General features: G+C 37.1%; 2 protein-coding genes across 2 annotated transcripts; both read right to left on the bottom strand.

Annotated features, from left to right (window-relative positions):
* Positions 1–1,092: 1,092 nt before the first annotated feature.
* LOC100263856 (nodulation receptor kinase) lies at positions 1,093–11,076 on the bottom strand. The gene is made up of 15 exons (XM_002272019.5): positions 10,331–11,076; positions 9,424–9,949; positions 8,715–9,202; positions 8,250–8,403; positions 7,927–7,998; positions 7,754–7,822; positions 7,541–7,612; positions 7,356–7,427; positions 7,097–7,275; positions 6,337–6,563; positions 5,753–5,879; positions 5,599–5,667; positions 2,938–3,127; positions 2,632–2,764; positions 1,093–1,836 (listed from the first exon to the last, which is right to left on the bottom strand). Exons 1-15 carry the CDS (start codon positions 10,422–10,424, stop codon positions 1,489–1,491), a joined length of 2,820 nt encoding a protein of 939 aa, XP_002272055.3. The 5' UTR covers positions 10,425–11,076; the 3' UTR covers positions 1,093–1,488.
* A 1,397-nt stretch (positions 11,077–12,473) lies between these two features.
* LOC100852803 (ABC transporter G family member STR2) lies at positions 12,474–15,230 on the bottom strand. Its single transcript, XM_059737778.1, has 3 exons — positions 14,748–15,230; positions 13,556–14,268; positions 12,474–13,455 (listed from the first exon to the last, which is right to left on the bottom strand). Exons 1-3 carry the CDS (start codon positions 15,228–15,230, stop codon positions 12,474–12,476), a joined length of 2,178 nt encoding a protein of 725 aa, XP_059593761.1.
* Positions 15,231–16,432: the final 1,202 nt, after the last annotated feature.

The following is a 16,432-nucleotide window of genomic DNA, read 5'->3' on the forward strand; positions in this document are numbered from 1 at the left end:
TTATGAATGGTAAATGTCTCCAAATCATCTTACGGCTGATTTGGGCATATAATACACTTCAAAAAGTAACCTACACTTCTGGTCTTCAGTCTGCCACCAAGATATTATCAATATGACAAGTTCTATTGCTGACTAAGCCTGTCAGAATAGGATCACTAAAGCAAGTTTAATAGCATATAGGTCATGTTAATAGCAATAGTTTTATGAAATTAGTACACACAAGGCAGACAAGTGTTGTTCTTGCAGGTAAAATCATCAGTGGTCATTGCACAAAACCTACAATTTCTAGTTTCTCCCACAATGTCCTTAGTCGGTCCTGCCTCTTAACTCCTCACACGTGCATTTGTTTCTAGCTCTTCATGTTTGTTTTTTTTTTTTTTGGCATTATCATTGCTCCATGAAAACGTACTTAGCACCCATGGTATTGCCATTTTGTCCATGAACTGCTTAGTATTCAAGTACCATTAAACAAGCTAATATTTTAGACGGATGTCCACATATTGGTTGAAGATTTTTGTATTGGACCTAGACTTGCACTTCCCTCGGTCTAAATTAATTGAAGAAACAGAGATCTTAAATTTCATAGGATGTTGAAATTTTCCCCCATGGACAGCTGGAGCCAGAATTAATCTAAGTCAATAACTTTGGCTGGCTCAGTCCTGAGGATTTCTTGCAATTTCACATGGGCAAAGCCGGCGGCAGATTCTTTTCACAGTTGCTTGCAGTCCTTATAAAATCACTCGGAACGGCTTTTTGTTACTATAAACTTTGGTGATGGTGGCCATCATTTCCGTGGATAAAATTTTCTCTATAAAGCATGAAAGCCACATGACTTGGTTAGTTTTGGATGATGCAAAATATTGCATTAGTTGAGACAATTTTGAGAATCATTCAAGCTTTGAAGTGGGACATGCTCCTCCAAGAATATGAGGCCTCCTAGAAAAATTATCAAAAAAAAAAAAACCATTCAAGAATATGGGACGTTGCACCACAAAAAGTAGTGAAACAGATCTTACAATCGAACTCATGTTTCCTGGTGTGTAAGATGGCTTCATGTTCATGATGATGGTTACAGACCGGCTCAAGCATAGATGAATGGAAAGCACAAATTTTCAATTTTGAAATATTTGGGCCATCATTTTCTGGCTTCAATTCCAGTAGCATAAGCCTAAAATTGGGACACCGTAAGGGTCTTTACATAGAGCATCCTGTTTAAGATCAGCTCAGCAAAATCTCGACGGTTGGGGAGTGACTGGGATCAAGGAGTGCAGTTATAAAAGGAAAATAAAGGGATATAGTACCTAAACTATCCATTACAAGTATTTTAGAACAGTGGATTCTTCTGACTTTTGGCTCAAAAGAAAAACAGAATAGATAGCAGGGTGCCTAGTCTTCCATTGAAGTGCAATGGGGAGTCATTATCACATAATGTGACTAGAGCTGATCATCATTTACAAGAATGACGAATGTTTGATCCACCCAAAAATGCTATCTTGGCTGTGGAGGAGTCAAGGCTTGTAAAATATCAGGTGAGGGATCTGTGAGAGTTGGGGTGGGTGGTAGAACAACCTTCCTCTCAATCTTCTCTATGGAGAAGCGGTTGGAGCCACCAAAGCTGTCTATGGACTTCATATATTCAGATGCATTGTTCTCTATAATCAAAGCATCCTCCAGCTCTCGGACAATGTCAACCATGCATGGTCGGTAAGCCGAGTAGGGCTCAATGCATGCCAATGCCACCTCTACCACTCTCCACATTGCCTCTGCATGGTATCCTCCCTTTATGCTGGGATCCACGATTTCCTCAATCTTCGAATCCCTTATGTAGGGTTTTGCCTGGATGCAAAAGGCGCTTCCTTGTTAGTTTATTCTATAGCAAAAGGAAAATATATTTCAAGATTGAGGTTGTTCATATGAAATATTTTTACATGGTAGTAAGAAATTCTGACCATCCAATTTCCACCTGGTGACTACCATATTCCATTCTCAAAGATCAACAAGTAAAGCTGCAGTCATATATATCTATGAAGCCTAAGTGCACACTGGACAGAAAGGCCTAAACTGTTCAGGCCGAGATGAATAAAGTAACCAATATTTTCCTAGGTTTGATTCACTCTTTCTTTTAAGCTTTTCCACATCAAAATTGATTTCGACCCATGTCAATGTATTGGCATTCTTAGATGCCCAACCCCATCTCTGAAATACTTCCCACTGTATTTTGAGAAATTTCAAACCAATTTCAAAGCTGGACTTGAGCATTAGAAAGATGGGGTGTGAAAATAATAGGATGACCGCAGGTAATTTTTCTTTAGACATCGTTAAAGTGCATGATATACATTCAAGTCCTACAAATTTAAACTTTTAGACAAATTGGTTGTTTGATACAGTATTAAACCCTTATTTGGTAGGTCACATGTTCTTAAACCTTACCACATGTTTATTTCCCCGATTTATTAAGCCGGCATGTGAATTCAAAGGAGTGTGAAGAGTACATAATGTACATTGTGGGTCCAAATCTTCTAATTCAAACTTTTAGGAAAATTGGTTATCTAACTGATGTAACTCCTAGAAGAGGAATATTATAAGCAAGAATTTCTTTTACAAGTTTAAAAACATGGATCCGGATCATACCCATTCAACTAAGCTCCATTCATTCCGAGGTCTGTGTATGTTGAGAGGCTCTCGGCCACTTATTATTTCAAGTAGAACCACCCCGTAGCTAAAGACATCACTTTTTGCAGATAGGTGCTGGGTTGAATAGTACCTGAATAGCAAAAGTAAAACATGACTCAAAGAATTAAGAAAAAAAAAAAAAAGATTCGTAAGGTTATAGTCACAACTGATGATGGATTATAGATAACTGGCAGATCCCTTAAACATGGTATTTAATATTCAAATTGAGACTCAAGCTAAGAAGCATTCCTACTTAGTACTTACTCCGGATCTAAATACCCAGCTGTGCCTCTTACTTCCAGAGAAACACCACTATCCCCTTCTTGAGGAGCATATTTCGAAAAGCCGAAGTCTGCTACCTTGGCACTCATGTTATGATCCATGAGTATGTTGCTTGATTTCACATCCCTGTGTATGACGCTTCGCCCAGCAAAGGTGTGAAGATATGTTAAACCTGAACAATAAAAATACTCTTCAAACATTCTGATAACCGTTCAATGCTTTAAGTGAAAAAAAGAATTCAAAGTTGACGAAAATAAACCAAAACAACAAAAGAATCAGTAGATAAGACAAATAAGGAACTTCTGACAAGCTATTATTATCACCTCCTGTCCCAGTATAGGCAGGGATTCAACTAGGGTGGACTAAATCCAACATCCTGGGATGGATTGTTGAATTCCAAAATAGCTGCATTCTATCTATGTGCAACACATAATCACTCCTTGATGGAGGAGGCATAGAGGCTATCCATTGAGGATTATGAGACCACACCTTTAATTTTGGGTGATGGGGTGCTCTTCTATGCAGTCACTTATGCCTCATAATTCAATGGCCTCCACTCTTCTCTTCTCGACCTCAGTTTCCCCAACATGTATCTGTGATTAGTCTAGAATCATCTCATCAATTATCACAAAATAGTCACTTCCATATTGTGGCCATTAGACATTCCTGAAAAACACCTGTGCCATTAACTCACCATCCATGCTCTCACCTATATACTGTAGTTGCTATGGAACCATCAATGAACTCACATAATGCATTAAATCAATGTAATCTCTACCCCAAATACATAAATTTCATCTGCTCTCTCTTGATTGCTCCACAAGGACTACAGTTGTCCAAGATTTCTACATTCCCTCATTAGTCCAACTGTATTTGAATACATCCCATCATAGGCCAAGCCTTTAGAACAACAGAAACCCTTGGTCTAGACACCTGAAACTTACCCGGTTTGATAATAAAACAAAACTAGACTTGTGGATTAAATTTCTGCAACATTTGCAAAATCTCATCTAAATACTAAAATTTCCTTCTTGGAATGTATTCAATTCATTGGTATGAGATATTTCTAAAGGTCATAAAAAGATTCATGATCTATAGATAAAATATTTACAAGTTCTATAACAAATTACCAAAATGTTTTGCTGTCGTAGTATATGTACATCCTGGTTGCACATGTAATTGTATTGAGCATGTCTCATTCCTTGTTAGCAAAGTTTTAGAAGAAATCCTATGACTTTATCTTTCTCTTAACAGATTTACTTTGTCTGCTTCAATTATGCAACTAAAAGTAACTTTTTTAACTAAAGAATCATCATAATTTTATAGTCTCATGTTTTTATTCTTCCAAACAATACACACTAAATTATGGTACCAACTAAAAAAAAAATCAACACTCATACCCCTTGTTTGAATTGGCTTTTATGAAGCCAAAAGCTCTTACTTAAACTCAATAAAAGCTTTTGGATGTTTTGGGTAATATTACCAAAAAGAACTTTCACTTTAAAAAAGAGCATAATTTGTAAATCGAGGAAAAATTGCTTCTTGTAGAAGCTCCTTTTTGTACTTATGCATGAGGTTTTTTCATGTTTAATTGAACTTTTGTCATACCAAGATCACCCTATTGAATTATGAATTTTACTTTAGCTTCAGCTTCAGCTTCATCCTCTCATTAAAGCAAAGAATAAAAAGCTACTCAAATGTGGCCTTATATGGCTTTAGATGTCATTATCTTAAACCCTGCTAATGTCATGGTTTGCAATCCTACAAAGATGTGGAGCTTCACTGTGATGTAAGAGAGGTGTTCAGGGTGAACCTCAACATTATATTTTGCTATGCATTTTCTTCTTTACCTTCTGACAAGCTATTGAATAATAACATCAATAACAGAGCTGAATTTTTTTTAAGGAGATTGCAATCCAGCACAGTCGAGAGATAAGGAAGAATGGGTTGGAAGGAAACGAAGTGTGGCATGTTCTCTGTTAAATCTTTCTATTCCTACCTAGCTCGGGGAAGAAGAGAGTTTTTTCCTATTTAGAAAAGGATTTTGACAATTGATCAACTTAAAAGGAGGGAATTCATAATGCCAAATATATGCTTTGTGTATAAAGATGAGGAAAAATTGGCTGCATATGCCCGTTTATTGCTCTAAAGCAATTATCCTATGGCAGCTTGTTTTCTCTCTGTTTGGGATGGCGTGGGTGATGCACTCTACAGTAAGAGGAATTTTTTCAAGTTAGCATGGATCATTCATGGGAAAAAAGTGAAAAACAAAGCTTGAAGGACCGCTCCCTTGTGCCTTTTTTGGACATTATGAAAGGAAAGAAATAGGAGGTCATTTATGGATGTTGAATAGTTGACCAAAGAATTAAATCTTCTTTTATAAGCATTTTTTGGGAATGGATTAGAGTGTACATATATGATTATTCATTGACCATGATAGACTTTGTTGATTGGCTTAGCTCTAAGGAGAGAGTTTTTTTTTCTTTTTTTTTATCTCTCTTCTTTTTGCTTGTGTTTAGTGCCTGTTGCATATATCATGTATATTTTGGTGTTCTTTCTTTAGGTGCTGTTAATATATATTCACCTTTTACATATCCAAAAAAAATAAAAAATCAATAAATTTGGGCATTCCATATTACTTGCCTCGAGCAGCACCAAGAGCAATAGAAAGCCTGGTTGGCCAGTCCAGAGTTTTTCTTTTGGCTGCTTCCCCTGTTTGAGAATTGATTACATAAATGAAAATATATATATATAAAAGAAAAGATGATTGAGCTAAAGAACTTTGGATGAGAAGTACCATAGAGCCGATCTTGTAGAGAGCCATTAGACATGAAAGGATAAACTAGAATTTGTTGGTCATATTCACAACAGTAGCCAAGAAGAGGGACCAGATTTTCATGCTGAATCGCTGAGAGAAGGTTTAGCTGTAGAATACATAGAAAATGGTAGTCAGCTGGTTTATATTTGGATCCAGTTAAATTTACAAATGTAGACTTGGTTCAACTGATCGTACATATGAAACCAAAGGAGTAAAAAGGACAAAAAAAAGCATAGAAAAAGAATACAAAAATTCCATTGTCAGAATGGATATGAAAAAATTATACGACAGCTAACAAATGGACTTGTAAAAAACTTTTGAAGGGAAGATAATCTGACTAAAAACATCGAGAGTCACTATGGTAGGTGCTGTTTGTTAATGTAATTTCTTAGAAAAGAATAAGATAGATGGAACAGGGAAAAGATAAAATGAGACTTTCATAACCATGGTTGATGCTAAAAATGTCAGTCTCACATTGTAGATAATGAATGCTACGTTGATGGTGCATATAAGAAATTATAATAAGTGGTACTATCTACTATGTAAACCTTAGATTATTCTACCTCATTTTCAAATTCACGTGTTCCTTGAGTCGATGTAGCAGATCGAACCTTCACTGCCACTTCTTGACCATCAGGTAGAGTACCACGATAAACAGAACCAAAGCCTCCTTCACCTATTAAGGTTTTGTATTTGTTGGTAGCTATTTCTATGTACTCCAGAGTAAAATTCTGTATATCTATGGACTTGAAAACAATATCATCTATGCTGGGCAAAGAGAAAACTGCATCTGCATTTTAGAAGAATTTGTTGAGATAGATATATATCATAAAGTGTGAGCAGATGATTGAACTTATTAAAGTGCCATGTTGGCAGGGCATTGCCTTAGTTAGCACGACAATCATATGTTATGTTCCAACTAAATGGATGTAAAGACACAACTACTAGGTTCAAATGAATGCATATCATGTCAGACCCTGGTTCAGCTGAAGAAAATTTCCTGTTTTGGGATGCATATGTTCTCATACTGAGCTTTCAGATACTAATAGGACTTCCCATGAGAAAGAAAAAAAGGTCCTCAGATGATGTCCTTGTACATGTTACACTAGTTTGTGAATCCATGTGGCCTAATGCAAAAACTAACGAGTTTTGCTGCAGCATACGATAGTCCTAATGCATTAGAAAATGACATTATGTTATGTTTGAAGTCGGGTGCATTTAGAAGCTATCTTGATCCTAAACTCAAAATGCATACAATTTCTTCTAGCAACCTAAAGGTATATTTATGAGATCTCTCTGTGGAGAAGAGATTACTGTGCTCACTCTTTGTCAGTGGGTAGCCTCCCTCATGAAACTTTCCCCGAGCCACCAATTTTTGTCTGTAAAAGCAGACAAAAACAATCCCAACTGCAATGGTAAATAAGAAGGATCCACCTGCAACAGTGCCTATTAGGATTCCTTGTGCTGAATGTGAGGATCCTTGATCAGCACAATTTCCATAGCTGAAACACAGAACCAAGTCAGATTCTCTCTCCCATATACTCCAATGTTTGTCATATTTTCAAAGCAAAGAACTTCTTACTCTGTGGTAACTTTTGTGCTGTTAAAGTTGGATGGAAGCTCTCTGTCAAAATGAGGATTGCATCCGAAACATCTGGAGTAAAGACATGGACGATGAATAAGAACAGTATATTCTTAAACAAGCCTTGATTGTATAACTGCTCATACGCTTTATAAATCAATAAACCAAACAATGTTACAACTTACAACATTGCCAACTGTGGAAGTGAAATAAGAGATTCTTGAATCTTTCCCATAAGATCATTGTGGCGTAGATCCCTGGCAATAGGTGTAAAACAATCAATAAAGAGAATGGCCTGATGTAAAATTTCAAGTGTGGTAAAATTGAAAGAAATGAGTGAACTCAAAAAGGCTGTAAATAAATCAGCAAATTGAATAGAGAGAGAGAGAGCAGATTACAATGATATCAACATTGAGGAGGCTGGAAATTCTGGGATAACTCCGGTGAATTTGTTGTCACTCAACTTCCTACATATCAGAAAGAAATAATATGAAATACTTTGAAATTATTTTCACTATTGAAACAGCAATGACCCTAACAAACCCATTAAAAGGAGCACTATGAATCCTACAATTTCTCTAAGTAAGCCAACTTAACGATGCTGGCAGGAAGTGATCCTTGAAGTCCACTCGAGGAAAGATCCCTGAAAAAGAAACATTGTGATGGAGGAATAAAACAAATCAAATTATGAAGACCAAGTACTAAATACTAATAATGCAGAACACTTCTGATAAAACCTAGAGGTGAAACTAGGAACCAAAAGCATAGGCAAATGAAAATTAGGGATCAAAAGCATAAACATATGAATCATCTATTATGTTCCTCACCAACCCAACTGGCAAAATTTCAGGTATAGAAAATGACCCTTGGGGAAAGTAAGAATAGCGAACTTACAGCTCAGTTATGACAGGGGAATTATTAATGGAGTTGTTGCAAATCAGACCATGCCATACAAGAGGAAGGCATGGGTCCCCAGACCAGCTCCCCAGCACTTTGTTACCTTGGTTTTTCTTCAACAATTCATCCTTCACCTTCATGATCACATTAACTGAAGAAAGAGAAAGAGAAGGAAAGGGAGCACAATAAACATTTGAATTGCATCAGAAATTTGGAATGATTTAGATACTATTCCAAATATACATGTCTTAAGGTTAAGGTCCTTTCAAGAACATGACAGTCTAGAAAAAGGTAATAACATTCACAAGTTGATAAATTTCTTTTGCTGCATCAATGATAGTACAATTACCTAAATTTCGACTTTAGTATATTAAAATATTTTTAAAAAGGCTTAATAATTTCAAACATTTGATGATGCTAATCAATTCGATCTAACTAAGGAACTGTAGATATTCAACTTACCATCTTCTCCGTTTGTCTCTTGAACCCATGGGCGAACCTGGAGTATCTCATAAGCATTACAAATGGGTCCAAACAGGGACTTGTCAGAGACCTTGACGAGGGTCAAATTGAAAGACCCATTGGCTGTAAACCTGAAAGCAGCCTCCCTGTACTTGGATCCATCAGCCATTATGTCAAAATCCGGTTGTTTCCTCACATTGTTGATGTAAATATCAAACACCCTTTGCCCAGTATCAACTGACTCAATGAACTCAAGAAAGTATAGGGACAGATTGTAGTTGTATTCCCCTATATCAAGGTCATTGTGAAGGAACTCCAAACGCTCCGAATGGTTGAGTGCTGTTTGTAGCACTTGAAGAGGTACTGCTGTTGTGATAGAAACATTGGCACTTGATGATATGGGATTGGGAGGGGTTTTTTCCAGAAGAGAGCTTGGGATTGAGCTTGATTCTGCTTTCCAAATTCTATCATTTGGATCAACTGGATACCTGAGATTGTTGCCAAATAGTCAAATACCAAACATGTTATTACTATCATTTACAAAATTCATTGGTTTTGTAAGCATTAATCTTTTTCTTTGGATCTGTTTCTACGAGTTTTTCTCACTAAGCTTAATTTTGAGAGGACCACTTTTCTTACTTTTCCATGGAAATAAAGGCACTTAAATGCTGTGAGCAATCTTGGGTTAAATCGAAGTAAGGAAACATACCTGATATCCTCCCCTGTGTTCCCAACATCAACTCTTTTGACCAGTTTCAGGACACTAGAAGTCCCCCCCTGCAAATACTTTAAAACATTCAAAGGCCTCAGCTCAAGCTTATAAATGTAAGGATCTCCTGTCCCTTTCAATAAGCAGAAGTCTATATGGTGATTCCTAGCAGTGAAAACTCCTTCCACCTCCACTGAATCATCAGACCCGTTCACTAGGCCTATTGGTGTGACACCAATACTAACATTAAACAAAATGGCCAGAGATGTCCTTACTGAATCACCAAAAAGGAATGTACCCCTTATCAAATACTCATGGCCCTTAGTTGTAGATAAGTTGTAGCACCATTTTTTTGCTAAATCCCCTTTAAAAATCCGTATTTTGTCGCCTTGATAGTTTTCCACAGGCTTATTTATGTTTTGGCAACCTAGTGTGTTGGAGTACCAACCATCATCTGGTATCCAACTTATATTTGTGCTCGGTTCTGTGAAAGTTGATTCAGCACAGCATCGTATGCTCACAAATGCTGGAAAAGAAAAATCATACTAGTAGTCACTTAAACCAGTTGTAGCAGAAATCAGATCAGACTCAAAACCCCTATATTCATAATCAACTTTTCTGCTATTTTTTTTTTTAATTGGTGATCAGATCAAAGCATATGAGTACATGCAATTTATAGCTAGCTTAATTCAGTCAACTTACAAACCATTTATGAAAATTTGTAGCTAATTTGTAAGAGGTGGATCATTCTCCCCCTACTTAAATTATTCATGTCCATCAGTGATTTTAGTTTTGGATCAAATTCAATATAATTCTAAAGAAATTGATGATTAGAAGCTAAGATGCCAAGAGTCCATCATCATATATAGCTTGACCAGAAAGAAAGAAAAAAAGTTCAGATGCTTACCTTGTTGTGCACAAGTTGATTGAAGAAGTAGAAAGAAAGAGAGAATCAAACATTCAACCGATCTTGAAATCCAACTATCAAATCCCCCCATCATCGATCTATCCCAAACCAAAGTTGCCCCATTGGGTTATCATTCCGATGAATCAAACCCTGTAATCAACTTCCATCAGCCATCAAACCGAGTCTTGTAAATTCCATCAACTCAACCATCGTTTCTTGCATGCAGATTCCAAGGCTGCTATCAACTTTTCTGATAATTCATATGGACAACCAACCTTCTTGATTACCATTAAAACATCCAAACATGCAAAGAGTCATGTTCCTGTGACTTGTTCAAAGAAGAAGAAGGTAAAAGGTTTGATTTGAAGAGACGATCAAGAGATTGATGAAGTGGGGTTGACTTCAAATGTGGGAATCAGAGAAGCATATTGGATGGAAGATGAGAAAGAGAGGGGGGGTTGATGATTAGAATAATCCAAAACTGGTTATGATTTTCCAAGTTTAATTATTGATATTAGTTGTTACATTTTATTTAGTTTTGATGGTGGGTGTGACCATTTTGTATTTAATTAATTACGCTTAAAATAATAAGACGGAGCAACCCTTCTTCTTCGTCCACCTTCGTCTCTCTTCTTGTCTGTTTCCCTGGACGCAACATCATAGAAAATGGAGCTTGGCTTCTCTAGTAAAAACTCATCCAGTACGAGTAGTACCCACCATATATATATATATATAAACATAATCAGTAATCAAATCATCTATGTATTGGGTTCACCGATGTATAATAAAATTTGAAACCATTCTTAAACAATTTTTTTCTAAACTTCAGTCTTCGAGAAAATCACCAAGACAGTAAAAACATGAATGTTGGCTTTAAAGAAGCCCGTTACTTGGGATGAGTTGTAAACCTAATTTAGTAGGTGGTGGCAAGTGAGAGGCTTTGGAAGTGTATTCCAGAGAGGAAAGATGGAGATATCCCCGACTTGTAGCGTATTACTTAGTCAATCTGTGAGCTTCTGCTTGGCTCATGCCTAACCTTAATATCGATTCTTACAAAGTCCAAGATTTTCCAAGTTTTGGTTTGCTTTTTCTATTGAATTATGAACTGCATGGCCTCTGTTAAAACACAAAGAATTGATTGAAGATTCATTGGTTTATTTTAATTTTGTGCTGAATCCTTTTTGTGAAAAGATGAATTCATTTTTTAATCTTGAAAATTTTTATAATTGAACTCGGGTTTTTTTATGGAAAAAAAATGAGTTTATTTTAATCCTGAGTCCGTCTTTTTAAAATATGAATTCTCCTTCAGATCCAAAAATAGGACAATATTTTTAAAAAATTATTTTAAACACTAGTACCAAAATCGCATTCCATTCTTGGATTTTACAATTAAATTTATTGATCATTTTCTCACTTGTAAAATTGCAAACTACAATAGCACCCAAAAAAAATTTAGCCACGTACACGTATGCTAATCAAATAAAGATGCTTTTAAAATATGCATCCAATTAGAAGAACCCAGAAAAGTCATGATTAGCCAGATCTTTTCACCTTCTAAGTATAAAATAATAGAAAGACGTGTAGAGGGAGAGCTCATAAACTATTGGTTACATATGTTAATACAAAGATTAGGCTAAGGGAATCCTTAGCTCAAACCGTCCATCACCCATAGACTAAGAGTCATTTATTTAAACCTTGAGAATAATTTGAACTACTCCCAATTTGGTCAAAACCTTTTATAATTGTTATTAATGTATCAATTTTGATTCCCATTCTAATTAAATGATGGTCTGTGCCTAACAAGGTTTGTGTGCCGTTGTTCTCAAAGCATTCTTATTCGCATATTCTGAACATTAAACTTTGTCTGCTGCTGCCCATATGTATGCACAAAATGTCGGCGGCATCGGTTAATTTTCGGTTTTTAAAATTCTTTTTTCATTGGATTTCGTGATATGAACTAGGCGATTTGAATTCCAATGAAGAAAAAGCCAAACATCATAAGTCAAAAGCTACTACTCATTGGTAATAATATTCAGCTGATCATAGGATGAAAGAAGAAACCAAGCAAAAGAGTTCATCATTTTTACTGAACAATTTATAATGCTATTTGCAGAGCAGATTAATTCATGGTCCTCTAAGATGTCTATGTCCTCTGGTTCTTGGATGCAAAACGGAGGACTACGTAAAACAAAACCCTATATAGAACAGCCCAACCCAACATTATGAAGACCTTCTTCCACTTATCAAATTCAACAGTAGAGACATTCAGCTGATTTAAGATGTCGTTCCCAGTGATATTTTGTCCATATGGGTTTACACCGAAAGTATCATTGGTCTGATATTGGTTCATTAGGAGGCCTTCATAAGGATACGTCATTGTCGAGAACTTATTCATCCACTTCCAGTAGCTTGGGATATCCTGGCCGTTCAAGAAGTACCCACAAAACAAGAAGAAGAGAGCTGTGAAAGCGATGACTGCAGCATAACCCAGTATGTAATTTGGCACCACTGAGCTCACAAACACCACAAATGAGTTGGTGGAGAGGAGGGACATGTATAGGACGATCAAAAAGTAGAGGAAAGGTCCTCGGAGTCCGAGGGCAAACCAAACAATTCCTGCATACACACCAGCCTGCACCGCGAAGAAAGGAAGGTAAGTGATGAGGCCAGCAAAGGTGTAAGTGGAGGCTCTATAGGCGTTGTGACCAGTCTCCCGGACGAAGATGAAGCGCTCCTGGATGAAAGCTGGGACAGCGTCATTGGAAGAGAAAAAGAAGAGACAGACAGTGAAGATGAAGAAGCTGAGGCGACTTGTAATTCCTTGAATGTCTGCTTTAGGTCTCGTGAACATGGTGGCCATCATAAAGCCCATGACTGTGAGGACTAATAGCCTAGAGAGGAAAAGCTCAGGAGTCCTTCTGATGTTAATGAAGTTGCGGCGCATTAGAATCCAAATCTCATCCAAGAAGGAATTAGCAAATTTTGGGCCAAGATGCTGGTATGCTGCCGCCTTTGGAGCTATGTTGGGAGTGAGGTAGTCACTTTCATTGACGGTGTAGTCGCTGCTATGAGGTGTAGGAGTTCCTTCAAGGATATCATTGGAGCGAGTGTAGCCAGGGGATGCACTGCACATACGCATACCGATTGATCAGGCGCTCAATATCAAAATAAAACGATTCACACCTAAAAATTAAGTTATCCAGAATTGATTGATCCATAGTTTACCTCATTGGATTCATTTTCCTGTCAGTTCTTTGACGAGAAGGTGTGAACCTCAGTGTTTGCACAATTCCACTGTGGCTAGCGCTCCATGACCTAGAGTAATTATAAGGGCTTCTCAAACTATGATCAAAATCTGTGGCACTCCTCTGAGAGCCAGCTTGCAAGGGAAGGCGCCTTCCTTCCACCAGAGGACTGGCATGGTGATGAGATGGAGTCGGTGTTGGAGGGACTGTTGACATCGACACTTCCTCTTCAGATAATGGAGGAGGTTTCAGACCAGTACGAACAAATGCAGCTAGTACCTCAACTCCATGCTCAGACTGGTTGTACTCCTGTATCACATCAATAAGGTATTCTACGGGGTTTTCCCCCTTGGGGACTTTGCGGTCCATCCCACGGAGATGGTGGCCAACGTCCTTTGGCGAACCTTGGAACATGAGTTGACCTTTAGCTAAGACGATGAGATGGTCAAGGAGCAACAGAATTCGGGATGAGGGTTGGTGGATAGTGAGAATTACAGTGCTTCCAGCACGAGCAATATCGTGCACTTTCTCAATTACACTGTAAGCGCTGCTAGAGTCTAGACCTGAAGTGGGCTCGTCCAGAAAAAGTAGTGAAGGTCCATGGATGATGTCCACACCAATTGAGACCCTGCGACGCTCTCCACCTGATACTCCCCGAGCCCCTTCATCACCTATATATGTGTTCCGTGATGACTACAATCAAAGCCATCATTGAAAGGATTAGAGAACAAACATAAAAATTTAGCTGTAAAATATTTATGTCCTTTTAATTTAATAGTGAGTTGAAGCCAACTTATCAAATTGAAGTCATCCTATAAATTTTATTCAAGTTGTTAGATCTTGTATGGGTCATTAACTCTGTATTATGCCATCAGTTAAAATTAGAAATGCTCATTTTGGATGCTGTAAGATTCTACTTACTCTATATAAGGTGTAATGATCCGTTAGTCGGCTTTAAATTTGAAGGACCCTCACAGTTTTAATACATGTGTACATAATTAAGAGGAGCTTGTATATATATAGCAAATGTTTTCGCATATCCGGGATATCACAAAAGGAATATTAAGAAGTTTTTTAGTGGCCAACCCAATCCATTCTAGGTCAGATTGAGCAGCAAATGGAAATACTGATCAAGGTTTCTAGAAGCATGTAAGTAGGGCGAGGTCACTTACTGTCAAACCAAGCTGCTCAATAAGCTTCTCCACACGTAGCTTTTTATCCATCCATGAGAGAGGCCCCAGCCTAAAATCAGCAGCAAACATGAGAGTCTCATAAACAGTCAGCATGGGAAACAGCAGATCCTCCTGCATTATATATGCCGAAGTCCTCTTGATCAAGCTGGGGCTTATCTCCATCCCATCCAAGGATACCCCACCTTTGAGACTCCCGCTCGAGATGCGTCCAGCCAATCCATCCAGTAAGGTAGATTTCCCAGCGCCACTTGGACCCATGACTCCAGTGATAGACCCCTTTGGTGCATACCCAGAAATCATGTGCAACAAGTCCACTTCCTGACTCACCCATTTCCCTTCAATTTTTTCCTTCTTTTTCACAGTGTATGTAAGATTAGAGAACTCTAGCCCTCCCGTTAAGCTCACAGGCTTCCCTATGCTGACCATCACTGCATCGCGACGGTGACCTTTGGTATAAGCCATTTGAGAGAGAAGTACAAAAAAAAAAAGAGTATGAGATGGGGATTTTGAGAGAGTTTACAACATAGAGAGAAATCTGGGAGATGTTAGTTACTGTTTTTTGGGTCTCCCAGCTTGCGACTGCTAGTCTGAAGGGGAATTAAAAGGAAGGAAGAATTTGAGAAAAGGAATTATACAGCTGGTGAGGGTGTAGAGAGAGGAGGGGCTACCAAAGTTGTTTAAAAGGCTGTCTTCCTTGAACAATCCGATTCCAGTTGTTTTGATCGAAAAAGAAGAAATTCCTTCTTGTTTTCTTCATCTCTGATTTGATTTTAGCATCGGTTCCCTACTAAACCATTTGTTTGGATGGACAGTGTCTGCTTGCTTCTCATGCTATAGCTTTCCATATAGATTTCAACAATCATTTTGTTAGAAAAATATTGGCAATTGAGCTGAAAATGAAATGGCCACCCTTGTCTTTCTCTTGTTTCAGAGCCGATATCTAAAGTCATTTACAGGATTGTTGGACTTTTCTCAACAGTAATGTAATTTAAAAAAATTATTCTTAAATTATTATAATAGAAAAAATTATTACAAATATATGATAGTTTTTATTACCTAAGAAAGAGGGTGAACAGATAATTTTTTTTTTTAAACCAAAACCGTCTTTTCAAAAACGATTTTATTTTCATTTAAAAAAAAATAATTCAAAAGGGAAATCGTCTCTTGAAGAGACGATTTTCATTAAAAAAATTAATATTTTTTTTTAACATTTATTAGAAATTATAAAAAATAAAAAAAAAATAAAAACCCAAGGGAAATCGTCTCTTGAAGAGACGAGTTCCCATAAAAAAAAATCTCAAATTATAAATAAATAAAAAATCATAAAGGGAGTCTCTTCAAAAAACGAGTTCCCTTAAAAAAATTAATATTTTTTTTAAAAAAAATCCCAAATTATATATAAAAAAAATATTAATTTTTTTTCGTCAAGAGAACTCGTCTCTTGAAGAGACCCCTCTTGGCTTCCGACGTTGCCCGGCTTTTCTTTTGTTTTTTTTGTTTGAATTTTGAGGGCGCTCCACGTGGTACCCCCACCAAGCCATATTTTGGGCCACAATTCGGCCCAATTTCGGCGGGCCTTCATTTATTGTTTTTTTTTTAAAAAAAAAATCCTCAAAGGAACTCGTCTCTTGAAGAGACGAGTTCCTTGAAAAAAAATAATATTT

Source organism: Vitis vinifera, chromosome 7 (assembly GCF_030704535.1).
Source record: "Vitis vinifera cultivar Pinot Noir 40024 chromosome 7, ASM3070453v1".
Lineage (NCBI taxonomy): Eukaryota > Viridiplantae > Streptophyta > Magnoliopsida > Vitales > Vitaceae > Vitis > Vitis vinifera.